Here is a 27,718-nt window from a genome sequence, read left to right on the forward strand (position 1 = left end):
AAAATAATTTGATTAATTAGTAAAGCGCAACACACATTTATCACACACAGTCAGGGGGAGCAGGCTCGAACGCTGGGCGTAAAGAAAACCTTTGTGCAGATTTAATCAGTGGGAAAACACAAAACCCCTGAAACAATCATTAATGAACATCACACAAAGACAACAAAGCTGTTTGACCAGTGAGCAGTGAAATGCTTCATATTCAAGGATAGATATAGGAAATCTTGTCAAAACACCGTTCATAGTTTAATAATCTGCATATGAAATACTCAATCTTTATAGTCTGCTTTTATGTCGCATCGATAAACATTCCTTCCCCAGACCTGCTGCTGTGCAGAACAAACTGAAAAGGGTAGATTTTGCATGTTTACTGCATAGCTATATATTTTAACTGATGTCTCATAACAAAAAGGTAAGTCCTGTGAATCATCCCAACCAAAAAAAAAACAAAACCTCTCCCATCCTCAAACCCTAACCTGATGGCCTCCAACAAAGGCTAAGTCAAATCACACAAACATCTCAGGTCTGATCTCGGCAGGGTCTTGTGTTTTCCTTTCACAAGTCATATATACACTTGATGACCAATCACTGATATAATGAAACAGTTCCCAAGGTGTACATCGTGTTTGAATTCACTGTAATGTTTTTTTTTTTAGAGGCAACCTTGGTGTGCTTACAAGGATTATTTAAGTCTTAAATTATTCTAGTGAATCCTAAATAAACCAAATTGATAATTACCATTGAAAACGCAGCACTGGTGTAATTCTTTGTACATCCATTGATCCAAACTATTAAAACACATCCGCTTAAGAAAACCTTCAATGTTTTACTTTCTGGTAATGCTGCACCCTAAAATGAACCCAATCCTCGTTTAATTTGATCTTCTAATCAAATTGTATTTGTGCACTGCAACATCTCAGACGTCTGCTGTCCTTCGGGTCAGAGTTCGTCCCTCACAATAACGCCATAGTGCCACCTACTGGACACTGAGGGTAAGAAAATACACACGAAAATAAGGTGAATAAGACGAAAGAAACCCAGAAAACAGAATCAGGAGGTATACGTTTCTTTTATAAATTGTAAAGTATTTTACCCATCATCACCATGGTTCCATTCAGAAGCAGAAGTAATAGGCACGAACCACCACGCTCTGCTTTCCGCATCATGTTTCAGAGCACAATCGGGGAAAATTCACTGCAGTGACCTCATCTCCTGGTGTCAAGAGCTCGCTTTCCTCCAGTCGACTCAATGACCACCAGGTAAATCAGCCAGTACAGTAAAAGAAAAAAAAGAAGAATTCCACCTTGTGCAAATAAAATCTGCATATTCTGAAACAATCAGCTCAAGCGGCATCTCTCTATTGCTTTGATCACATACATCTACACACAGCAACAATTAAGTAACAGATTGCCATGGGAGGGAGGGATACATTGCATGTATACAAGTGCAAACAAATCTTTTATCAGTCTTTTTTTTTTTTTGGTAGATCACACTGAAGCAGCCCTTCTCTTGTCCACTATTGGTGGTGCTGTGGACGAGTCAGCACATCCAAGCAGCATGAGAAAAGTGCTTGAAAACAACGCGCGGCTCACTCCTGGCTGGTTTCTGTGACAGTTACTTGAAAAAATATGGAATAATCATCAAAAAAAACAAACAAAATAGATCTGGACTGCCAATGTTGAGCCTGTCTAACAGTGAGAAGAGGTTGACTTCATTCATAGGCAGATTTTGCAACAGTTGTAGCTGTGAATGTGTTGAGAAGAGGCCAAAGCCGTAGTTTTTATCTTTTTTTTTTAAACAGGTTTTAGAAATATAAAACATTTGGAAAGCTGACGTCCGCTATTCAAACTATGCAGCAGCTAAAGCAGCAGAAACCCTGGCCATTAGATTTTTGTGAGACTACACAAAGACACACACGCACACACCAGCAACCATACAAACACACATGCACATATTTTCTTTCAGTGTGTAAAAATAGAAGATTGAACACAGCTAGTATATAGATAGATAAATTTACTGCTTAAAGGTGAAAGCTTTTTTTTTCTTTTTTTAATCTCTAAATCTTTTCAAATCTGCTATTCCCATTTACATCAATCAAGTACCTGTCTGAATTCAATAGAGATTTATACATCTATTGCCACTTCTATACATTTTCTAAAAAACAGACATGGCTTAAATTAATTCATGGTCAGCAGGCATACAATACCTCCTTAATTCTCCTTTGCAGTTTTACAAAAATCTGTTTCCTAAAAAAAAAAAATCTACAAAATGAAAAGAAAAAAGAAAATCAAGTTGAATGAGCATTTGAAAGTTCCTTGATGTGTCACTGCTTGTTTGCTTGAGAAACAGGAGCCACAGTACAGAGCGCCCGCCCGCCGGGGATGTTGCTAGTACAGATGATAGGGGGACTGAATTAAGTGACCTTTGGGGGCGAGAAAAAAAAAAAAAAAAATGAAGGGTGATCGCTGCAAGGTGGCTCAAAGAAGCCACACAGAAGGGAATTAACATTCTGAAGCCCCACTTGTTGAAAACTCTTGAATTTACTGCCTGTGTTGTGGTCATAGTGCACAGAGAACGCATCCCTGAGTTCTAGTACAGGGGAGGTGCTGTAACATTTAAAGCACCATCGGGGGAGGGGGGGGGGTTGGGTCCCCACCCAGAGGTCTTCAAGGCTCGTTAGGCAAAGGTGGGGAAAACACGTGGTCTTGGGCCAACAGTGGGAAGTCTAAGCGTGATTCTGTTGGGTTATGGTACAGTTGATAAGGCTCTGGTATACAATGTCATGGTCATTGTTGGTCACCCTCCCCCCCGGCTGCCACCATGCTAATTGTATATCTAAGCAGCCAACGCCGTCAGCGGCTTGGTCGCCGCCGGGTTCTCGGGCTGGGGATTTTTTTCGGATTGCACGTTACATTGATTCTATGACGTTGGTACTTCCTCCCATCGCTCTCCCTCACATTCTTCCTACTTCGGAGCATGCTCCTTTTCTTTCCTACAGTTCAGTTTTTCTCTGGCCTGCCCTGAACCCACCCTCCCCCTGTTTATTTCAATGCTGATTGAGACTGCTCGGCTCTCGGGTCCCGCAGGCTCGGTGACTTGGCTGTTGCGTCACGGCAGCCCTTTTCTCCCCCATCGCAGAAAGAACGCTGTGCAGTGGGCAGTCCAACATTAATCGATGGGAATTTTGTCTTCCAGTTCCAGTGGACTGCCCTCCACGGGCTCCTCGCTCTTTCCCAGCTCCTGCAGCTCCTGCAGCTGCTGCCTCCTCTGTACCTCGGCCTTCAGGTTCTCCAGATCCTTTTGGCTGGAAGGGAACAGACAGAAAGCTTTAATCGGGCTGAATTAATTAGTAAGTCACGTGTTCTAGATACAAAACTTTGTGGGCTTTTGGTTTTAAACATATAGATGGAGCTTTTTCATTCATTCAGTAGCTCTGAGGTAATAATATAATAAATAAAAGCCACCCAGACTGAAATATGAGTGTGAGCTTTTGTAGAAAGCTTTTTTGTGCATGTTTCTGTTCAAACTGTTGCTGCAGAATGGGGAACCTTTTACCCAGCTTCTTACCCAAAGACATCATCACCCTGAACTCTCACATGTAAATAACTGACATGCAACACACATTCCACCACGGCTGCAACTGCTCACTGTGCGACTACATATTGTGCAAAACGTCTTAATATGTGAAAGATTTTACGTTCTTTTTATTTATTTATACATTTATACTTTGTGAGTTGCTGATCGTTGCACTGAATATAAGAGGACCTCCAGTTCCGTTGCACAATGTTTGTATAATGACAATAAAAGGCATTCTAGTCTTCTATTCTATTCTTTGGGTACATTTGTTTCGGTGTACTTTTTGTTAATCTTGTCTGAAGAAAATTTAATAAATGAGAATATCAAATGAAAAATGGAAGGCAGAAAGTGACCTGATTGAATTTGATGGGGAATTAATGTCTTGTACAGTTTGCTCATTTGTTATTGAGAAAAACAAGGTAATCAAGAGCAACCTTTTGGAGTGCCAGTTTAATATTCTCTATTCTGCTATAAGCACCAATATCCCTGTTGCAACTACAATCAATAATATTTAAAACAGCTGTATATCTTGTTTTAGAATGAATGCTAACACTGTAAGCATGTTTAATCAGATAGTAAGATAAGTTCCCAACATACAAGGTGGAAACCCACAACAAAAACAATATTGAGCTCTGATCATGAGCCTCATACGAGTTTGACAATTCTTTCTGATGTTACCTGAGAGGTATAAAGATAATGCCATTGATGATGTTGAGCTGCTCCAGAACGCTGGCCATGTTGGGGGCCGTGAACTGAAATCAAGGAAAGGAAAAAAAAAAAAAAAAGAGAGAGAGAGAAAAGTACTTAAATTCTGTAAGCAAAATGAAGATATCCCCACTTCTTATCTTAGGCAAGTGCAGTTTCGTTTTAAGACACAAAGTCATGGCTAAATGTTTCGGCCTGGAGTCGGTCACCTTCAGAGGCATGATGCTGGCACTGGAGCCGTTCTTGTAGATCTCATTCATGGTTCTCTGAAGAGCTACAGCCTGCTGGGTGAGATACTTCAGATACTCCGAGCTTTCCTTTGTTTTCTCGTGTGCCTCTCCCATCTGAAAAGAGAAGCCGGAAAAAAAAATAATCCACATTTATAGAGGAAGCTTCTTTGTGTGACCGAGGCGCGTCCCGGCATCTGTACCTGATTCTTGTAAATGGTGTAACCATCCTTCTCATGCTGCAGCGCCGAGCGGAACTCGGCCTTGCTTTCATAAACCCTCGCAACCAGATGATGGCTGGAGAGTGGACAAGAAAACCACAAGCACAGTTATCAGCCACCGTGTGGGTAATGTTTTTCTACCTGTGCATGTACAAGATGGGAGTCGCCTCACCTGAGAGCCACTTTGAGGGACCGGGGTCCGTGGTACTTTGAGTTGATGGACAAGGCGTTCTCCAAGAACCTGAGTGATAAATCGTACTCCATCACTCCGTGCAGCACCAGGCCAATGTTACTCTGTGAACACAAGAAGAAACGGTCTCAACTGCCTGGTCTTTCCCTGTAAAACATTTAGAATTCACCAGAAGTGTTTTGAGAAATGCACAGAGCATAATTCCTAGGTTTCCTGTTCTGCACTAAATCATCGGTGAACTTCTAATGATATGAGCCAGTGGTTCGTCAGCAGGGTGAATAAGAGGCTCACAGGTTTCATCTAATACTGCATGTTGCTTAAGGTCCATTTGACTTTCCCCCCCTGCTCACTCATCACTACACTTACATCCAGCAGTGCCATCTCCGGGTGATCCTCCCCACACACCACCAGCATGAGGTACCGGGCACGATAGAGCAGCTTCAGGGCAGTAGAAAGTTGTCCGTTGGCAAAGCAGTACAAGGCCAAGTGCATCTGGCAGGTAAAAAGAACACACAGGGAGGTTACGAGGCTTCAGTCGCGTTCGGTCAAAAACATTTTTGTTTATTCATTTGACATCGACATGTTTGATTTCTTAACTCACATATTCTTGAATCGTGTTGGGATGCTCGATGCCCAGTACTCGCTCGCTCATCAAGACGGCTTTTTGCTGGTTGCTGAGAGCCTGCGGGTCAACACTTGCATGTAATTCCGAGGCCATACAATGAATGGAAAAGATGCTCAGCTCACAGAGTCCGAGTGTGTGTGTGTACCTCAATGTGGTCTCCCATAATGTAATTAAGCCGTGCAAGCAGACGCAGGCAAGCGCAGATCTCCACATGCATGGCTCCATACACGTTGTTGAAGAGGTTCAAGGCCTCATTGATCAGCTCACAGCCCTCTTTCAGAAACCCTGCACGTCGTCCAATTCACAGACAATAGTTTCACATATTTAAAAATGTGCTTACATACTCAAAACACACTGGAATCAAACATTTCCTGGCCTGGAGGCTCAGGAGTGTCACCTTGCTGGACTTTGGCCTGTCCGCTCTGGAAGAAGTGGAAAGCGTCCGAGGCTTTGGGGTTGACGTGCTTCACCACGGGGAAAATGTTCAGGATGTCCTCCTCTGTGAAGGCAGGTTTGTGGCGGCTGTCGAAGTTGTACTCCTTTATCAAAATCTGAAAATAAAACGGAACATTCTTTATATGAAAGCTGGATATGTATGATCTGAATTCAAGAATCCATGGTTTTACGAAGGCTAAAGACAATTAGAATGGATGATGCATTTGACCTCAATCTATTCCCGATAAAATGTGAATTTGAAAATAAAAAACGAAAATATGTGAATTACACTGAACGCGTTCAAGATATATTTCATTGAATTGCATTTTTTCCTCTCCATTACAAGTGGACAATCTTTCTAATGCTGGATACAGTGTGAAACACCTGATTAAAACCATCACGTAAACTCTGATTCCGTCCACTAGATTGATAAACATTACAGATATGACTTTTCCAGACTGTAACTGGTATCTTGCCAGGAACAAAGGGAACCAGGCACATACAGCTGCAACTGAAATAAATGGAGTACAATGGTTTTCCTAAACTGTGAAACATCAATTTGTTTTAAAGTTGCTCAACAGTCAAAAGGTTGAAGCCTTTGTTTGATTCTTTATCATTTTTGCTTGTGAGGTCTGAAAAAAGTTAATATTGCATCATTTTTCCCAAAACCCAAGGTTATGTTTAATACAAATTAAAAATTATTTAAACCTGGAAGTTTGTGAGTGTTGAAATCACAAAATCAAAACAATTGTCTTTTAACATTTGGAAGAGGAAACAAGTTTCTTCTTGATTACAAGGGTATATCTTTTAACTGAGGGTGACAAATATGAATTGTTTATAAAGCCTCAGTGACCAGCATTTGGACAATGCTTCTGTTCTTCATTTCATCTGTTGTTGAAGGTACATCACTGAATCTTATTCTTTCCATTAGATTACTTACTCAATTTATTTGCTGTTCAATGACAGACAAACAGCATAAAAGAGCAATTTCTTAACAGGAACAAATATATTCTTTCCTTGGGGAAATAAAAAAAAACTGGTGAAGTTACACTAATGCTTCGAACGCTCAATCTTGTTCGGGATGACACAATGGGGATATAAAGGGTTAAGGCAGTACGGTTATTTTCAAAAACCAGAATCTTTTCACTAAATCTGGTAAAGCTTGTAAAAGGTCTTTTGGTAAAATGAGTGGTTAGAAACTGTACTGTGTTTACCTGGATGCCAGTTTTGACAGAAATTTCTCTGAGCAGTGTGATTTTCTGAAGGCCGAATTTCTCCACCACCTGGTCCGCACTTTCACTGATTATGGAAGGGAAAAAAAAAAAAAAAGAAGAAGAAATAATTCATACTGCCACCCCTGGATGGTCAAATGGCCTTAACGTCCATGTCACAGGAACAGACTGAGCTCTCCTCTCACCACTGTATGGTGAAGTGATAGTAGGTCTGGGCCTCCGAGGCGATATTCTTCCACAGCTCGCTGGGCGTCAGGCTCGCCCACGCCGTGTTGTCGCCTCCGCCGGGGACCCTGTTGCGCCGCTTGCGGCTCTTGCGACGAGACACCAGCTCGTCGGGGGGCAGGTGGGCGACGGCGTCGGGGAAGGAGCTCAGGAAGCAGTTGAGGAAGTGGCTCACGGCAGCGGAGAGGGCCGACAGGTCCACGCCCTGTGGAAAAAACCCCCACAATCAGCCCTTTCCCTGACGAGACGAGATTCAAGTGCTGCAATCCCGCTCAAACCGACCTGCAGGTATGTCTTGAAGATGTGTTTTGCACATCTGGTGATCAGCTCACTGATTCCAATCCTCTAAGGGAGAGAGAAGGAAAAATAAGAAAAAAACAAGTATCGGTATCACTGTCCACATGATTGCTGCTGGCATGATGCGACTCGTCAGATTTTACAGGAAGACACTCACATAGAAGTGCTCCAGCTGGGCCTTAGCAGGGGTTTTATCCACAAACTCCAGCACTGTGCCCAGGTAGCGAATGTTGATGCCTCTCTGGTGTAAGGCCTCCGTCAGTGTGGCTCCATCCATAGGCAGAGCGCTGTGATCCAAACAGTCCTTAACCTGGTGGGGAAACGCCACAGGTAAGTACTGGTACTCTTCACTTCAATACAAATAATTAAGTAAAAAAAACAAAAAACAAACGTAATATAATTTGTTTACTTCAGTAGAAGTGTTAAAAAAAGGGAGAAGTCATGAAGTTGTTATAACAACACAGTGGATACAGTCTGACAGTGTGGATAAAGCATCTTAATCTTAAGATAAATGACTCAACTTGTATTTGATTTGACGTTTCTCTCAGTATTAAAAACGAAGAAAAGTGACCTGGCTTTATTTATATAAAACACTGAAATCTATTTGAAACTTTCATTTCGGAAGACAAACCTGAAGGTTTGCAATTCAATCATTATCAATGTAACTAGATTACTCTTCAGTGGCTATGATTTTTATTTTATTATAATTTTTTCTTAATCACTGCAACTCTCCATCAACCCGGGCTGAAAGAAAGTGAGGGTGAGAAAGTAGATGCGTGTTCAAATGCAGGAAGGAGAAGTCCTCAGAAAAAAGTTAATCAAGAGCAGAAATCTAAAACAAGTGCAAATACTTGAACTGTTACTTGCCACTTTATTATAATTTTTTTTTAAAGGACACACTAAAACAGGCCTTTGTACGCAGACGTGAGGCGACAATGTGTGAGCTGCAGCGACACTGACCAACGAGGGGACCTGACAGGACACCAGGAAGGCGGCCGAGTCTTTGAGCAGCTGCTTCTGCTTCTGCACGTCGTCGGCGCTGTCGTCTGGGAAACGCACTCCTGGTACAACAACACAAACACCCACGGTCAGCTCACCGTGGAGTACGATCCCGTGAAGAACAATAGAGTTGTTAAAAATATAAGCACGAATGAAAAAGAAATCAGTTATGCGCTGAAAGGCAAATATTTGCACTGATTATAATACGTCGAGGTCGTCGTCAGAGCTCGCTTTGCCCTCATTGCTTTTTCATGCATGTGGCTGGAGGAAATGTCAGTCTTAAAAATGTCACAATATTATTGTAAAAACAAAGTACAACTTGAGCTTTTCTTGAAAGTGAATTAAAAATAGTTGCGAGCGGGAATTACGGCCCAATTCATCCAGAATTGGCCGCAAACAAAAAACGGGGAAAAGCATCACACAGCAAAGTTATTGACATTCCTTTATGCAAGGCATTCTTCTGTTGAGGTCTTTGGCACGAGACCTCAAATCTTCACACATTCATCATGCTTAAAAAGTCAAGACAATCATTTGTGCAGGATCGCATTTTGTAGTCATCTCCCTTTAAACACATTTCACAGTACGTGGTCTTCCTTTATGTCTTTACCGTTTTGTATTTGCCTATTGAGGCCGACTTCAAGAACAAGTTCTCAATTGACGTGTCTGGTAAAATAAAGGTTTAGAGTTTCTAAAATACTTTCCACACCCACCTGGAGAGTAGATGTCCGGGTTGAAGCGGATATCGAAAGACGTGTTGCTGATGGAACCGACCGCCTTGCAGGCATTCAGGACCACCTCACGACTTTTGGGATCTGTTTGTAATTTCACACATGAAGACACTTTAAAAATTGAAAGTCACAACAGCAACGACAACGACAGGGACATCAAATCAACACAGTGGAAAAGGGATGAATTAAACCATGTCAACACCGAGTGTGGGAATTCCTGTAGGAATAACTAAAACACTGGGAGACAAATACCCATTTCAAGTATTGGCTGAAAGTTGTACTGAAAGAAAGTAAATATAATTCAAAGTAGGAATCTAAAATACTTTTATTTTATGGACAAATGCTTAAATGGTTTGATTCACCATAATGTCTGAATGAACACACCACCCCTCTGTAGTGTGCTGTATAATCTGTATATTCCAACTTTATTGGGGATAACATGTAAAAATTATTTTCCAAATTTTCTATTCAACATTAACAACTAATGATGCAACGTCAACATAAACATAGTGACATGTCAAACTGATATTTACTCTCCGCACACTAATTTTAGACTGGATTACTTTTTTGTTTTTTTTAAATAACTGGACAAAGTTATGCCTTTTACAGGATCTAATCCTCACCGTTTGGCAGAAACCATTTCTGGAAAAACTTAAATGAAATGGAAAGGTTTTTGATATCTTGATGTAGTGCTGTGACAAACGTCCCAGGAAGGACCTTCCCTCACCACAGGAAGCTCTGGTCAAATGTATTGTATAAGTATTGGCAATAAGCTTTGGTTTTACTTGTCGGGCAGAAAATCCCTCGTATCAGATTACTTGTAGATGATAATAATGCAGATTATCATAGACATTGCCAAATCACATTTTACTAGCAGAACTGCAGACAATTGAATCCGATCAGTTCTGAATTAGCTGGTGTGATGAGCAGACCGGATATTAGCACCCACCAATCACGACGACCAACGCTGCAGATTAGCGTTTGACATGCAGATTATTCATTCAGGACCAATGCAGCACCACACAAACACATGATCATTCATGCATTGCAAAACCCAGATTAAAAGCGATCATTTGGTTTATTGGGGTCAAGTCTAGTTGGGTTGATTGGGGGCCAACACTCATCCCCACGGCAGACCGAGGACTGAACAGGGAGATGAAGTCAGGTGGAATGAAGCCATGAGAAAATTCATTCCATGTGCTCTTCCTCAACCAGGATCAAATCAGGTGTTCTAGATTAAAGTTTCTTGGACCTGCTAAGTTTCTAATCTCTAATCCACCAGAGTATCTCTCCCTGCATCGTCCCGGCCTTTAGGGATCTTTTTTTTTTTTTGGGGGGGGGGGGGGGGACGTACCAATACCAGATCCGTCCTCGGCGACTAAGGTCTCCGCCAGCTCTTTGGCCTGAGCTAATCCTGGAATACTTTCCTCAAGCTCCTTACCCTCCAGTGGGCTCTTGCACTCGCCATTCTGTGTGGCCGCGGGCTCCACCGGCCCGTTCGTGGCCGGCTTTGTGGAGCTTTCGTCTCCGTCGTTCGCCGTGTTGGGGACGGCGGCCGCGGTGGCATCGGCCTGGCTCGCGCCGTCGGAGGAGGCGTCTGCCGCAGCGGAGGAGTCTGAAGGCGCAGCCTGCGTCGCGTCAGCATTGCTCTCGGTGGATGCGTCCGTGATGGCGGGCGTGTCCGTCTTACTACAGTCTTTGTTTGCCTTCTGCTGCATGAGCTGCAGCGCTGCCATCTTCATGAAGAGAAGATATCTGCGGGATGAACGAGAGACACATTGAGCTCTCTCGAGAGACGCAGATCCTCGTGGTGCACACCGACGCCTACCTGTGCTCGACAAAGGCCTCGATGAGCTCCTGGCGCAGACAGGCCAGGCGGTGGCGGTGCTGGAGGGGGAAGCCGTAGCGCTGACTCTCTGGAGGCAGCTCCTCGCCCTCCACTGGCAGGAAGTTGAGGTCGGGGGGGAAAGTGCGAAGGAGGTCCAGAATGTAGTGTCTGCCGTCGTTTCCGATGATGCCTTTGCACTCGACGGAGGAGCACAGCTCCACCGCCTCATTCTTGTCGTTCAGCACGTTGTGACGCTGGACCTGGAAGTCACGGGGGAAGGAAGTGAACTGTTAGAGGAGCAAACTGGAAAAACTGACATGTATGAGTGGTTGACTTTACACAGCATCCCTTTAATATAACTTTGTATGGCATTAAGTCTATGTGCATGCAATTGTTTCAAAAATAACATTTTCATTGTCAGTTATTTCTATACTCATAATATAGAAACTAAAATAGTTTGAGCATTTTCAACATTTGGATTTTGACAATTAAAAAAAAAAAAAGTAATCGTTTGAAATATTCTATTGCAAAACACTACTCAAAATTAAACGCTAAATTTTTTTTAATGATTCCTAATTTTATAGACGAATCTATAAGAGCAAATACACACAAATATGAATAAGTTTACTTTTAAAACAATAACAAGTAAATTAAGAAATTGGAAAAATAAATGTCTGGATGAAATGCCGCACAAACATTCGTAAACGCATAACTGACAAGTATAACAGGTGAATCAAATGGCTCTAAGTATTGTTTTCAGTAGAATTTATGATCACTCACTCAACAATAAGGCTTAAACTGGTGTTGCACCTCAAACTCGGTTCAGATTCTATTTTACTAAATTCTTGCCATTTGTTTATTTGTTTACCCATAATGTCGTACTTTAACATGTTGCCGTTTATAGTCACATGCTGCGGTGAGGAATCTTGTCAAAACAAATTCCAATGACAGACCGTACGTTGTGATTTCACGCGATAGCTATGCGACTGACCTTGAGTGGCCTGCTGGTTTTATCCAGCAGCTCCATGTATTTGCTGTGAGACACGACGGTCTTTCCGAAGTCGATGGAGCCGTAGATGACGCTCTGCTCCTGCTCACGCTCCAGGATCCCCGGGATGATGGACTGGGCAGTGACGCGGTAGCCTCGGTAATCCACCACCACCGTTCCCAGGGTGTAGAGGCCCTCCACGTCCACCGCGCCGTAAGCTCGCACCCCGTTCAAGTCGTTGGTGGGAGCGGCGTGGGCGGCGGCATCGCCGCCCAGCTCACGGTAGTGATCTCGCACGTCGAAGCCCAGACTGAAGAAGATGTTGTTCCAGATGAACATCTGCATCCGCGTCTCCTCCCCGGGGTTGATGGCCATCACGTTGCCGTCGATCACCGCCATGGCGCCTCGAGTGGCAGCGGCTGCAAAGTCGCTGTGGACCTGCGGGAGGAGGAGCGGGACGGAGAGGAGGTGGTTGTTTAGAGCAGTGTTTTTCAACCACTGGGCCGCGGCACATTGGTGTTCTGCGAGATCTAGTCAGGTGTGCCGTGGGAAAGTATCCAATTTCACATGTTTTTCTAAAAATCATTTGCTCTCACATCCGCTGTCAGCTGTGAGAGTAGTGTGTTGAAGAGTAATCATGTATAAATACTCTTCACCAATAGATGGCAGCACAGAACTTTGCCAGTGAAATCGAAAATTAACAGACGTCAGTCTGGTTAATCTCCACCTGCTGCTCCCATCTTGTATCAAAGTCCTGTGTCAGTGACAGTGATGGAGAAGTTTTTGAAAAGGAAGAATCTAACCAGGATCTCAGCTCTGTGTTCATCCATCAGGTCCAGGTTTCACACTGAGTGAGTACAAATTAAAAAAAGAAATTGGGAAATACTTTTTTCTGTATTTATTTGATTCCTGTTGATAAAACTTTGATGAGAATGACTTTATATTGGTAATATAGGCTACAGAGTTAAAATTTTTAATATTTTCGGGTGGTGGTGTGCCTCCAGATTTTTCCAAACAAAAACAGTGTGTCTTGGCTCAAAAAGGTTGAAAAACACTGGTTTAGAGAAGTCCGACAAACAAATGACTGCAAACGACTGGAGATTTTCGGATTGTCTCAGATCTGTAAAATCCCCACAGACCCCACAAGTAAACATGGAGGGCCTTTTAAAGAGAAATTAAGAGTTTCACATTATCTCACGCCTTGTTCGTCTTAGTGGAAATACCACTGAGAAAATATACACATTAATAATGCGTCTCAATATCACAACCGTTGATTCATTTTGGAACGTTAGATAATTTGAGGCGAGTTTCTGAAGATATAACTGCATTGTTGTATATAAGAAAATAGAAAGACCTCTCTCCCCAGCTTGAAAAATAAAATAAAACACTTGACAGAGAATCGTTTTAGTGCCTTGCAATATTAATTTATTTACCAGTAAAACTAAAGTATTCTGATGACCTCCTGCTGTGATGCTCTGAACCCGGCAGCCAAACTGTAAATATTTGGAACAAAAATAAACACACTTGCAGACATATTTTTTGAGAATCTTTCTCTAATTTATGAAAAAGAGGAGCAGCAATGCACACAACTCTCCCATTTTGTTTCGCTGTATTATTGAGTCTTTTGCCGTTTGATTATCGAAAAAAGATTTATGAGGAGTGTTTCTACAATTGATGTTTGCAAGTTGGGACTGAATGTAGTGCTTTTGAGTAATGGTGAGTGGAACACTGATAGCACTGATGTAAACAAAAACAAATCAACTTAACTTCTACATAATCTATAAGAATGGAGAGATTTGATCCCTTTCTTTAGGCTGTGATAAAAGCACGATACCCATCAACTGGACGGAACGCTTTATTTTCTTGTGTGTTGCTTGACAGCTATTGAGTGATTCATCAGAAACTTGAGGAGCCCTCCCTTCCCTTCCCTTACTTACTCCTACAGTTCAAATGCAAACCCATATTTGCGCAATACTGCCTCATTATGTGCTCAAAAACATTTTATTTCATAATGTATAGCTGCTCTGAAAGAGTGAGGTAAAACTCCAAACACACAAGGGAGAGTTTTGGTGTCTTGGAGACGTCCGTCAAAAGTACAGACTGAAGCTGCAGCAACAAATGGATAAGTGCCGATTAATTTGAAATGAATGTGACTGCGTGCTTTCTGTGGAAACACTAATCTCACATTCAGAAACTCAGAAGAGGAATTTCTGCTTTAAACAAAAGAGATCAAATTGCATGTCAGCAGGCGTGTGTGACTCAGCCTCATCTGCCCTCCTCAGTGCATTGTTGGTAACAGACGGCAGGCCTTCTGTCGACCGAGGAGCAATAGACGGATGGCGTACCTTGAATATGGCTCTCTCCCTCAGCAACCGCTCCGGCAAGTTCTTCCGGGAAAGTTCCCTGGTGGTCTGCAGCTCCTCGTTCCAATCTCTGGTCTGAACATGCCAATATTAGATAAAAACGTCAAAATTATAATAATAATAATTTAAAAAAAGTAATTCCCCATCATATTTCTGTGCCTGCTGAATTTGCACCTGTCCAGGTATGTGCTCCTCGTAACCCAGGCGGGAGGTGTAGGCGTCCTCTGCTCGAACGCAGTCCATGGCGTGATCCACCTGTGGAGCGGTCCAGCTGTACACCTGGAAAGGTGTGGCAATCCTCTCAAATGGGTGTCTCTGGACTCTACGGCGCAAAAAAACAAAGAGATGATATCACTTGCATATAGTTCACTGCAGACAGTCCATCCATAGTTTAAACAACCAGAACAGCACAGTTTAGTTCTTATATCTGAGCACATTTTCCATATACCTGCTAGAGACAATAACGACCAGTTAGCTCTGTATACTTGATCCTTTTTATCCGGGCTATTGTTCAATCAGATCTTAAGCTCATTTAGTGTTAATCAACATTATGTCATTAACGTATAACACATTTTGTTACATGTCATTAACGTTCACAAATTGAACACACATGCATTTGCAGTGACCAGAAATCCTGAAACCAGGACAAGTTTGAACCTTTTCTTTTGCAGGGCGGTGAAGTTCTTCTTGAAAGCGGGGCTGATCTGGCTCAGCAGCTCCACCAGAGAGTGGCTCAGGAAGCTGGGATTGGCTGGTTTTGGATTAAATGTGTAGGTAGTCGATCTGGAACAGAGAGTGAATAAGATGAAGTCGATAAAGATGAGAGAAGACGTGATCAACGTTCAAAGAAATGGAATTGGATTTGTGCCGCAGTTGCTGTAAAGTCCCTTAAAAACCACCATCAGCAAATCACAAAACAGGACAACAGTTTTTAACGGCCGTGATCAAGTTGTTAAAATGAAGGATCGCCGCAGCATATTTGCCAACTGTAAACTTTAATCCACTTAAATCTCATTATTACTTCTTTCTCCTAAATATCTGCGAGCACTTTGTCTATAGTGAATGAAACATATTAGAAGGTGAGTGATGAACACGAGACTGAACCGCTGACTGACTGGTTGAGGTAGAAGCCGCGTGTGGAGGCGGTAACGCTGACGTGGCGCTCCTCCACCGTCACAATGTACAGGTACATCAGGTCGCCGTGCATCTTCCTGTTTCCAGGCGGTGGGTTCCAGCCGCTCATGGTGAGGACCTTCAGGCACTGCATGGGCTGCTCAAAAAGAATAGCAACATATTTAAGACACAATAGAAACTTGACATGGAACACATGTGATGAGCCGCTCTCTTTTCACCTTCCAATCCTTGTTCTGTGGCTGGAGCTGCACTAGGGGGCGCTCTTTGCTGCCTGGCAGGATGTGCTCTGGGGGTGTGCAATCGATTTGCTCCAGCTCATTGCCCTTTTTCTTGCGTTTGCCGCTATCTGCAAGGAGCAAAGATTAAGGTCGGATCTTCCAGTGTTAAAAGTCGAGCAGAAAGCTGCAGACGGCTGAACGTGGCAATGCAGGACACCGCTACTTCCTTGACTTCCGCAAAGATATAACGTCAGTGAACGTGCTTTCCTTTAACTGATCAGAAGATAAAATAGCAAGTTCGGTTGAGCAGTCTCAGGGAAACGAGGAAGAAACCAGGTCATGAAGTTTAGCAAAGATTAGAGGAGCTTGATCAAACTGAGCTTGGAAATCAAATTGGGGACAAAATGATTTGATTACAATGTTTGCTCAAATGTGCTCCAGACACAAGAACTGGGTCGCCCAAACACCGTCAGCAATAAACTGTGTGACCACATTAATGCCTGCAGCAGCTCAGAGAAACATGCAGCGACAGGAAGAGAAATGAGCATTTCAGCAACATTGCTGTGACTTTTGAATGGAAACTAAAATAAAAGCTGCTTGTAAGTTGATCCACTGAATGAAGCACCATCAATCATACTTGATGAGGTGAACAATGACAGTAAATGTTCCCTCTGAAGAAAAAGCACATCTTAAAAACCATGGAGAGAGAAAATATTGGCGATCACTAGTTTCCCTGCAGGTGACTGTGTCTGCCACCAGCTGCAGCTACGAGGACCGCAAGTAAAGTAGCGTCATGTTAACATTAGGGCTGCAATGATTCGTCGACGTTGTCGACAAAAATTGATAATAGAAATTGTCGACAATGAATTCCATTGTCGACATTCGTCGCTAGACGGGTTTTTCCAACAGAGTGAGGCATCTCACTTTATTACAATCTCTGCCGAGTCGCACATGTGCAATAGCGTCTCTGACGCGCGGCAACGTACACAGAAATAATGGCGGCGTCCAACACAGCAGCTGCGCGCACGAGAACTTTAAAAGTTTGGGAGCATTTTAGCTTGGATACGGCGAACAAAAAGATTACTTGCAAGGTTTGCAAAGCAGACCTTGCGTATCATGGCAGCACCTCGGTGATGCACGAACGAATGTTGATTTTAAACCTGGTCTGTCCACCATGACAGGTTTGTGTCCAGGTTGTAGCAAACAGTCCATGTTTTCAACATGAATTTGGACAACTCTGAATGCTTTTTCAGCCGTGTATCTACAAATGTCAGTTGTTAAAACCGTTAGATTTCAGACTGTTGAGAATTGTAAAGTTCTTTTACAACTGAATGCACTTCACAAAATGCACTTTATATTTTTTTTATTTAATGTTTTACTGCTGCTAATGTGCCCTTGGTTTACAGGAAAGAAATGTTTACTTCATTTTAATTAATTTTTTTATAAAACACATTTGCCTGTCCTTGGACAGAGGTTTATTTATTTTTGGGATTTATGGCCTATCAGCAGCAAAGTTGAATAAAAGATGCATTTTTCATTGAAGTGCCCACCTTTCTTGTGTTTATTATCATTTGCCACATAATTAAAGCAACCTCATGCTAAATTTAAGAAAAAATTTATAATTATCCGATTAGTCGACTAATCGTTTCAATAGTCGGTGACTAGTCGACTATTAAAATAGTCATTAGTTGCAGCCCTAGTTAACATTTGTATCTAATCATACTGGCCAGAACTAATCGCACTTAAATTGGTTGGTTTCATTGAAATTTGGTCGGAAAACTTGGTGGAACCGTTTTTATGATCTGATCAGTTATGGCACATCAGAGCATTTCCTCCTGCTGAAGCTTGAGTGCACACTTTGTGTTTTGAGAAGTATTGTAATGGCAGAGAACAACGGGTCAATGACGTGGACAACAATGCCTCCCAAAACACAGTTGAATAACTTCTGAGAAAGTCCCTGAGAAGCCTACAGTCTGGAACCAACAAATTCATCCTCAACACTGGCTACTTCCTGGTAAAGCTGCATGTGGGATCATGTGTCACGAACAGCTGAGGCCACAGTGCCGAGATTTATGAGACTGATCCAAGGGCTGCATTGGATGATGATAATATTAATTATTTTATTCACTGTAAATGCAACAATCCGATATCTCGCCCATGAAGAATGCAATTATTGATGACGTAAAAGTTGAAACGCAGGAGATGTGCAAACAAAAACTGATCAAAAATAATGTGTTTACTTCCAAGAGGTTCATGTTTGCACAGATTGCAGGAAGTGACTAAAAACTGTAGAATAAGAGAAATCTTTGTGGAGAAGGCAGCGAGGCCTTCATACCTCCGAGGTCTCCATCAGTGAAGATGCTGAGGAAGGACAGCGAGTTGCAGTCCACTCCGTTGTAAGCGTCTGAGGGGTCCAGACTTTTCAGCAAGTCTCTGATGTGACGCACGTGGATGCGAGCTTCACGCACCGTGTATGGCTCTGCGGAGGAGACAACAAGTGAGCAGTTTGGCAAGAAGGAGCAAAGCGTTACAGAGGAAGGGAAATGCACTTTGAAAACTAAAAGCTTTGAAAGTTCTCTCTACGTGACGGTAAAACTAAACAAGCGCATGTTTTGTTGTAGCTGGAGTCGACCAGGATCATCTGGTTGGACCTGCCGTCTTGATTTGGCAATTTGATTTCACAACTTTGATGAGGAGAAACAACACAGTGGAGTCTTTGTAACGTGTGGACAGTTACAGTCTGCACTTCCATGTACAAGCTTAACTGAATGAGTCATTTGTTTTTGGCGAGGATGACTGCATATTGTGACGAACGTGCATGTGATGTGGTTTCCGAGTCAAGAAAAAATAAAACACAACGATCACACTCCACAGCAGAGATTGCTTTGCTATCACACTTTCTGAAGGAAAAAGATTCAAACTAAGCATATGCTCAAATACATTTTGTCCAAGTTTGCTGCAACAATAATGGTACATGCACGATGCATGAGACTATTGAAGTCTGATTTTTTTCAAGCAGACAGCTGACAAGTAGCTTTTCACATGTACAATGAACATTTCTGCTCTGCTGCAAGCATACAGTCCCTCATGTAGGTTCGTCTGGTCCATAGAGAGCTCTGTGGTGAAGCCTGATCGTACAGCGAGTGCGTGTGTGAATAATGTATGAACCGTGTGATCGTTGCTGAGCACAAACTATAAAATGCCTCTGACCTTCCACTACTTTGAGCAGTGAACCCTCCTGCAGACCCTCGATGGACTTGAGCTCGGCGAAGTTGTCCAGCACGTTTCCGTCCAGCTGCAGAGAGAAGCAGGTGCGGTGGCAGGTGTCCTCGCGGTCCATCAACACCTGGTGGATCTCCTGCACCATCTCCTGCGGTGACACCTGATGAGCGGCAGACGGCACAGCGGGTGATGAAGCAGACTTGTGCAGGGGGACCGTCTGTGGTGCAAATGTGTTCAAAGAAAGCCACGACGCATAAAAGAAGCACCGCTTTTCGTCCGTACCTGCAGGTCAAACGGCTCCGTCCCAGGCGCCTGGATCTTCACAGTGAAGCCCGTGTCCTGGATCACGATCACTTCCTGTTCGTTTGACTCTTCGCCTCCGTCTGCGTCCACATCCCGGTCCTGCTTTGACTCCGCCTCCTCTGTGTGACCGTGAGTGCCGTCGCCGTTTACCATGGCTGTATCTGCACTGTGCTCTGAAATGGTCAAAACAAAGAGATCAGCGACTTACGTTTCGACGCAATCAAGACAGACGGACCCAATATGATGGCATGATGAAATAAGATTTATACATCAAACAGACAATAAGCAAGACCTCGACAGATGGTCCTCCTTACATACGAGTGGATGTGTTCCCCGACAGCTGGGTATGGCCACTTGGTTAACAGGTTACAGATGGAAAATTGTTTCTGGTCTCCAACTCCTGTGCTATATGTGCTTACTGAACACAGTGTGTTGTGTAAAACATTCGTGAGGCCCTCTGCATTGCTGATCAGTCTACGGGAGCCTTCCCAGCTCAAACTTCATGCATTAGCATTTAGTCTTGTGTTTGAACTTCCAGTTGAGAAATAATCTGGGTCAGACTCAACGGTGTTTGGTGTCTTTATTCGGAGCAAGAGTGACGCATCATCACGGCGCCCTTTAACAGAGAGTCGAGTACTGTTCCATACAGATAGTGGGTGTATCAGCTCCACTAATCCTCTGCTGTCCTCGCATCTGACGGACCTGTTGCCCAGGGGGTGCCTCTGCTGATAAAGGGCGTCCTGTCGTAAAAACTAACAAACATTCCTCCACGCTACACGAGTTGCGCTGCCGATAGGTGGTTCTTCAGCAGCAGAGGACAGGCTCAGTAGACTTCAGTTAGTCTGCACTATGATTGCTTTCACACGCCGCACCCGAGTTCAACTGCTCCGCTGTGGCCCCTTCAGCTCTGCTCACGGTTTAGTTTGGTTTTCACATTGGTACGGCTGCCTCACAGTCAGAGCAAAAACTCAACAATAATGACCTAAATATGGCCAGTGTGAAAACAGCCTCAATCTTTTCTTGGTCCAAGATTATGAACCTTTGACCTTCTGGTCACAAGCTCACTTCTCTAATCACTGAACATTTAAAAACCTCTGTGAGAAAGTTTGACCCGCTGGTGCGTCATTCTTTGCAACGGCAAAGTGAGCAAAGAAACACCTGTGAACCTTGTGTATGATTTGACTGCAATACTGCAGACATCGGGGGCCACCCAGCAACAACTACCAATGGGTGCAAAGCTCTGTTGAACAATTTACCCCTGGGATTAATAAAACATTATCTATTTAACTATGCTTTGTGATACAGTGACTTTTCTAGTTATCATTAAAGGTTTGAGGAGATCCAGTTACAAGAAGTATATGCAGGCGAAATCCTGTCCGATATGCTTTAGGATAGTGAGGAGGCTGAGATTAGGGAAGAGAAACCACACAAAAAACCATGAAAACCAGAAGAAGAATCAAACCTCGACATTTCTGCAGTGAGGAGAACATGCTTCCCACTTTACCAAAGAGCACAGCTTAACTATTTTGATCGTGCCCATTGGAATTAAAGTGTAAACACAATATTGAAATGACCTTCCATCATGAGAAAACATGCAAATGTGTAAACTGGAATGAGTCTTATTACCAACATTCCTTCCCGAGTTTCTTCCAGGGTGTTTTCACGCTTTTCAGCACAGATCAAGGTGCTCATTCAGTGAATATACTTATCTGGTAAATTTGGGCTACTTTAACACCTTCATGGCCGCAATGAAAAGGGAGTCTTTTTGGTTGGTTATGGAGCAAAACAAGAAAACTGTGGGATGTTATTTCCACATCACACTCGTACTGAAGACAGCTAATCCCAACACCTCAGATGAGACATCTCTGCCTTTCAGGTCACGATTCCACTCATTGGTGCTGGGCAGGAACGTTATAGTGGGTTTATCAAACTCATCACCAATCCTGTATAAAATTCATCCACAAACTCAGCAGTCAAGGTTGTTCGTCAAATCTGGTCAACAGAGAAGAAGTGGTTGAGAGGTTCGGCACGGCTGAGCTCTGTTAACACCAGACTTCTTCTTTACAGGCTGTGCGACAACCGAATCACAGACAAGCATTACAAACCTCTGGGCCTAGGTGACCTGACCAATAACCTTGTGAAATATATATGATGGGTTGAATAGAGCCAGCGAAGCTCAGCTCAGCTACAATGTCACTCCCAAGATCCACACACACTGCAGCATGAGAGCAAAATGATCTCCCATCAATTCTTGTTGCTCTAATGTGTTAAAAACAAAAACACAATATAACACTACTGGAACAACAACATAACACAAATTAATGTGTCTGAAAATGTGACAATAATTAACCAGATCATCCAGAAAGGAAGGATCCACAACTAATCTGCTGAAACCAACAATGTTGAAATGGCGGAGGCTGGTCAGCCAGAGGCCTTCAGGGATTGGAGAAGGGAATTATTAGTTACTTAAAGTAACAACGCAGCAAATACCTGCGAGTCAGCTGTGAACTAATCACATCTGAGATCAGTAATCAACACATTTTCACTACAACACATTGAAAATGGACAAGAGACACCCAACTGCTGAAGCGTCACACAATGTGGGGGAAACATGGCTGTTGGGACTAATGACAACTGTTTTCCCCCACTGGGAGACAACTGCTGGTAATGCCGTGTGTCCTTGCTCAGCCTTCAAGGGTAGCAGCCTCAGGGTTACCCCCCCCCCCACCCCCTCCCCCGTAGCTGGACCACGACCCCCGGGTGAGAATCAAGGCACTGAAATGGTGGCAAGAGGTGGAAGAGGAGGAGAAAGCACTGGAGAGGCCACGCTCTGAATAACAAACACAACGGTGTCAGAGCCGGTCAGCAGTGTCGGGGAAGAACGAGTGCTCGGTGTCGAGTGTTTCTGAGCGACCGTCTTTGTTTTCAGGACTGGAGTAGAAATCTGCCAGCACTCGACAAGTCTGAGCATCTCAACAGCTCATCTTATCAAACAACTTGTCAATGCCACAGTGCTTGATTTGCTAAGCCTTTTTAATATGGATCTTTTTGTTTGTTTGTTCAATGTATCTTATAAGTTAGCATGGGCCAAATTAGAGCGACAAAAACTAAAACCGTCACAATGTCATCCAAAAGACAACCTTCCACATATTCCTGCCAAAAAAGTATACATTTCCCATCTTGCCTCATCCTGCAAGATGGTGTATAAAGTTACTGCATGCTTAACACAACAATGGATTGTAGCCTTTGCTACTACAGAGAAATGTAGTGGACGTGATAAAGTAGGTTTACAGCCCTGAACTGAGAGACCCAGTCTGGATGAGTTGAACTAATTCAATCACCAACTAAAAAGCCGAGCAGAAATTCTAATTCCCAGGCTGAAGACCGACCAGTGATGAAGTGACTCAACAAAGACATGACTTGTATGAAACCATGCAGGTTGTAACTCTTGTCTTGAACTGAACTTTCACATTCACATATAGATATTTTATTTTACTTATAGGAAGAACAGAAAATCTAACAAAAGGCAGTTCAGGTAGTTCGAATCAATGGTTTTCACTCTTCAGCACAATCATGTAATCACATCAGTGCAGATAGTTACTCAAAGGTGATACAAGTTAAAAGTTTTCAGTTGGTGTTTCACTGGGAATATGAAATAATCTGGAGTTGGTTTGAAGCTCACAGCCTTCATTGAATCAGAAAGGCAACAGTACAAAGTGTCACAAGATGAAGAACCTGTTGTTTTGTTCCAGACCAGTGGAATGAAGTTCATTCGACAATAGAGTGTTAAGAAGGGAGAGAAGAAAACGTCTGGCTACAGTTTAACAGGAGAAGTATTGCGTTTCATGCTATTGTGTGACGCTTTGATGAACGGTTTCTCCTCGTGTGTTTGGTTTTTCCCCACTTCCTCACTCCTCTGAGGATTCAAGCTTCACCACTGTTTAAACTGTGTTAAAGAAAAACACAACAACCGAGAATTAGAAACATTTAGTCTTTTCATGGATGTAAAGTAGGATAAAGGAAAGTTCCAAGATGAAAACAAACATTGTACGAAAATAACATTTGTTTGAACTCAAACTCATTAAGCAGCGGGGAAAACAGTGGCCAGACACACATTTGGACAGGCAGGAACTGTAAACAAGGTCGAGGAGAAGAAACCAGAAAACAAATCAGACACAATGAAACATGAGACGACTGAGTGTTTCACTCCCACTCAGTTTTAAAAAACTCAGTCACAATTCCCTCCATCTTCATCTTTAAGCGTCAGGGTCAAAATGAGGTTTTCTGCAGTCCATTACTCCAGCTCACTTCTCTGCACAGCTAATAAAGCTGGCGGCCCTTGACATGGGGACCACGGCTGCTGCCATAGCAACATGAACCAGCCAGACAACCCTCAAGACAACAACCACACAAGGCTTCTCTGTCACAGTGTTTGCTGCACCACAAGGTAGCATCCTCTTGGTGGACAGACGGGATCCTGACATGGAGTTTAGTGCTGAGATTTGACACAAGCTCTGTCTTAATACAACAACATTTTGTTGACAACATAAAGGCGTCACAGGTTCATAACATTGCAGACAACCGATTTATGATTTATGCACGACATACTGCGCCTGCTATAAAAGAAATGTCAAGTATTATCGGATCATAGTTCATTGGACTGGACCATGCTAGTCCTTTCTCAATTTGATATTACTGCTAAATTATAAGTCTTGATCAACCTCAACAGCAACTTTAAAATGAATGTTTTGTGGCTTAGAGGACTTGTGTTATAACAGAGATGTATTATTTAATAAAACGTGAAATTGCATGCTTGATGATGTCCTATAGAAGAGCTTGACTGCTACACGTGTCCAAATACCCACAAAATGGGCTTATAGATTCTATTTCATGATCTCAAAGAGCTCCAGACCCACGAGCACAAGAGAAGACGACTGCAGCCTGACCTGGGCTGCTCAGGAGTCAGATGAGGAAACGTGCCAGGGTGTCAGTGGTTCTTGGGATTAACTCACACACTCTTCACCCCACGGGAATTATAAGCTCCTTAAAACCACCGACTGTGAATCTCGCCCTGATCTGCCTGCTCCACCATGTGCCTGTCATCCATCAAGCCTTCACTGACCAACATTGAGGCCTTAGACCTATCACAAGTAGTGTTTGGTTGCCCGTTCGGTCTTATTTTGTCCCAACTTCACATTTATGAAGCTAAAATGCTACTTTATCAAAAGGAAACATTACAACAACTGCTTAATCAAACACAACTACAGACAATACATTCCCTGGCAATTCATATACCAGTTATATAGATAGAATATAATAACAAGTTGCTTTTTCAGTGACAGTGCAACACATACATTTCACATTAATGCATCTTCTCCTGCTTTATCCAGCTCAGGGTCTTTGGAGCACAATCCCAGTGAACTATGGGCGAGGGCAGGGTACACCTGGACAGCTCCACATATATTTTAAAGTCATTACACAATTTTTGGTCTTATTTCAGAACTCAAAATATTTTAATGGATCTTGAGATCTTAATAGATATCTTTCCTGTTTTTTTCTTAACCAGGAAATAACATTACATATAAAGTCTTTCCTGAAACCCAATACACACACTGAAAGTCAACACTAAACAGAGCTCATTAACAAATAAGGACTGCAGGATCCACAAAGCGTGGAATCAGAGATATGCTGCATTATTTTGAAACAAAAAGTACCCAAAGGACTAAAGCTACAGTTTCTAGGCTTAATAGTTAAGGCGACAAAGATAAAATGTTGCAGCCCAAAAGTGTTACATGAAGCGATAGTCGTTAGAAAAGGGAGATAAAAAAAAAAAAAAAAAATTCAATAACTGGGTCAGTGAGCCTGCCATCCTGACAAATGATTAATGTCGCCTTTGTTTCAAGTTTTGGAAGGACTATTGTCCATGTGGGCTGGTAAAAATGAATCCAACCAAAGGCATGGATTAGTAAATACCCAGACAAATGGCCAGGGACACACGCCAATTACACAACCAGCAGGGGTCTCGAGGTTTGAGTGTGTCAGAGTGAGGCGAGAGCCGCACAGGCGCTTCAAGGTCCCACATGTGACAGCCGGTGACGGGCTGCAGGCACCTTGGTGCTTCTTCCAGTCAAACTTCTCGGGCTGACAGCGTCTCATGTCCGCCCAGTCAGACTGCCCTCCGCCGCTTCACTACCACAGGTTGTCACTCACCTGCTTTATGCGGCTGTTCATGTATTATTAGCGTAACCTTCTCTCTCACCGCGCCGCACACACCATCATCACTTTTTTTTTTTTCCCTACGACTATAACCAGCTTCCGCTTCCTGGGTCGACATAGGACAGTCCACCCTGCGTTCGTTGGAAGGGGGTGAAATGAAACGAGAGGACGCGGCAGGGGTATACCATCGATCACGACGTGGCGAATATCCATCCCAAAACGACTAATACATCTTTTAATTAGCCACATAACGCATTTATAGCACGTGATTTTGTGCTACGTGTCCCACACACAACAGGTGTATGTGTTGCGCCACCCCTTTGTCTGCGCAGAGAGTGTAGGAATCCACTGAAGGTGACCTTCAGCGGACTCTTGTAACATGCTGTTACCGAACATGTGTGTCTGTTGGCGGCTGCTCATCAGCTGCCCCGGCTCTTATTTAACTCGTAAAAGCATGAGCCACATGCTGTGCTAAAACAGCATGTTTCCGCGCATGTTTGAGAGACGTTCGCGCTTCGACGCTTACCGCAGACAGAGCCCGGCTGGACTAAATTAGCAGGCTCACCGCCGGTGAGCTAGCCGCTAGCGGCTAACAACCGTTAGCACACCGGCTAATTTGTTTTGGTCGGTGTGCTAAGTGCTAAGCGAGGGGCTGAAGTCCATGCATGCGGCCGTGACCTGTGCACGCAGCGATGGGTGTGATCCTGTGACGGCCTCGCACATTTGCACATAACTAAACAGTTTATTAGCACACGGTTTTGCACCTCTACAAACTTACAGAGGCTACCAAGGAGATGCTTTGAGGAGAGGATGAAGTAACCCTCACCCCCACCTTGGGGTTGAGGACTTTCAAGTCACATAACAAATGCATAGAAGTAGAAGTCTGCAGGCCAGCCAAACCTTCTGGAAACCACAGAGGACAACTGTCGTCCTCTCCAGGAAGCTGCCGTGTGAAGTTTTCAGCATGCATTTGAGTTGTCATTCACCCAGTGTGTCTGTCTGCGTGTTGAGTTGCACAATTGAAGCAGTCATTGTGCAGCACTGCTCACCGCAGCCGCAGGAGTCCTTCAGCCGCGCCTCTTTGCCGTTCTGAGTCCCTTCTTCGGCGACATCCACCGGGTTACAGCCAGGCACTGACGCCGGGATGTCATCTGTCTTGCTCACCATGGTCGGCAGTCAGTGTGTGGTGACAGAAATCCGCCCCCCCGCAGCTTTGCTTTGAATGTATGAGTCTGTTGACGGACGGAGAAAAAAAAATGAAACACAACCTGGCACGGTTCTGCTTCTCCGGCTCACACGGGTTGGCTGGCTACATGCGAAGGGTACAGGCTTACAAAAACAAGTCTAGTGAGGAAGGACAGAGTGGTACATAGTGGGGATCACACGTGGTTTGTCTCCTCCCCCTCTCTTGACCTCTTTGCCTTTGCGTTGCACTTCCCCTCCCACCGAGCGTGGCAGTACGGAATGCCACGAGCGACAAAACAGTCGGACTCAATCAATGAAGGGGGAAAAAAAAACTATGTTACCTCATCGATTCACTTTGAAATACCTGAGTTAATCACGTCAAGGCGTCTTCTTCCCTTAATTACATTAATGCTCATAGCCCAGGCAGCTCCTTGGTAAAAATGGATAAAAATGATGCCTGTGCAACCGACACTTCATTTAAAAGTTTTACACCATTACGTCAATGAAGACTCACTTCATACATGACATTACAGTTCATTCATTAAACATCTTTTGCATTCCAGCCATTCCCCCTCTCCTCTGGTGTCCCCCAGGGCTTTGTCCTTAGCACCCATCCTCTTCATGGTCTATTTCATCCCTTTGGCCATAGTTACCTTAAATACTATATACAATTTCCCTGCTATTCAAAAGACATCTCTACCTTTCCACAAAACATTGGAAACATTCAATCCCTGGACAGTTAATAATGCCACCAATGAATGAATGTGTGTGTGCGTGTGTGTGTGTGTATGTATTGTTAGA

General features: G+C 43.4%; 1 protein-coding gene across 1 annotated transcript; it reads right to left on the reverse strand.

Annotated features, from left to right (window-relative positions):
- On the reverse strand, window positions 1–27,094 carry cluha (clustered mitochondria (cluA/CLU1) homolog a). Its single transcript, XM_080506771.1, has 27 exons — window positions 26,782–27,094; window positions 19,496–19,689; window positions 19,202–19,373; window positions 18,327–18,470; window positions 15,992–16,119; window positions 15,755–15,909; window positions 15,297–15,422; window positions 14,814–14,961; window positions 14,622–14,714; window positions 12,280–12,714; window positions 11,289–11,548; window positions 10,815–11,215; window positions 9,443–9,544; window positions 8,694–8,794; window positions 7,891–8,043; window positions 7,719–7,781; window positions 7,397–7,641; window positions 7,194–7,278; window positions 5,942–6,095; window positions 5,690–5,829; window positions 5,521–5,601; window positions 5,286–5,411; window positions 4,902–5,023; window positions 4,712–4,805; window positions 4,491–4,625; window positions 4,255–4,328; window positions 1–3,304 (listed from the first exon to the last, which is right to left on the reverse strand). Exons 1-27 carry the CDS (start codon window positions 26,897–26,899, stop codon window positions 3,169–3,171), a joined length of 4,185 nt encoding a protein of 1,394 aa, XP_080362897.1. The 5' UTR covers window positions 26,900–27,094; the 3' UTR covers window positions 1–3,168.
- Between the last annotated feature and the right edge of the window lie 624 nt (window positions 27,095–27,718).

This window comes from Blennius ocellaris (assembly GCF_963422515.1).
Source record: "Blennius ocellaris genome assembly, chromosome: 2".
Taxonomy (NCBI): domain Eukaryota; kingdom Metazoa; phylum Chordata; class Actinopteri; order Blenniiformes; family Blenniidae; genus Blennius; species Blennius ocellaris.

What these genes read in the sequence shown, in the direction of transcription:
- cluha (XM_080506771.1), bottom strand. Translation starts at nt 26,899, where the DNA reads ATGGTGAGCAAGACAGATGACATCCCGGCGTCAGTGCCTGGCTGTAAC. An exon ending in CCCAGCTGGAGCACTTCTAT is followed by an intron (nt 7,782 to 7,890) that starts GTGAGTGTCTTC and finishes TCTCTCCCTTAG; the next exon opens with AGGATTGGAATCAGTGAGCT. An exon ending in TCCCTCAAAGTGGCTCTCAG is followed by an intron (nt 4,806 to 4,901) that starts GTGAGGCGACTC and finishes TCCACTCTCCAG; the next exon opens with CCATCATCTGGTTGCGAGGG.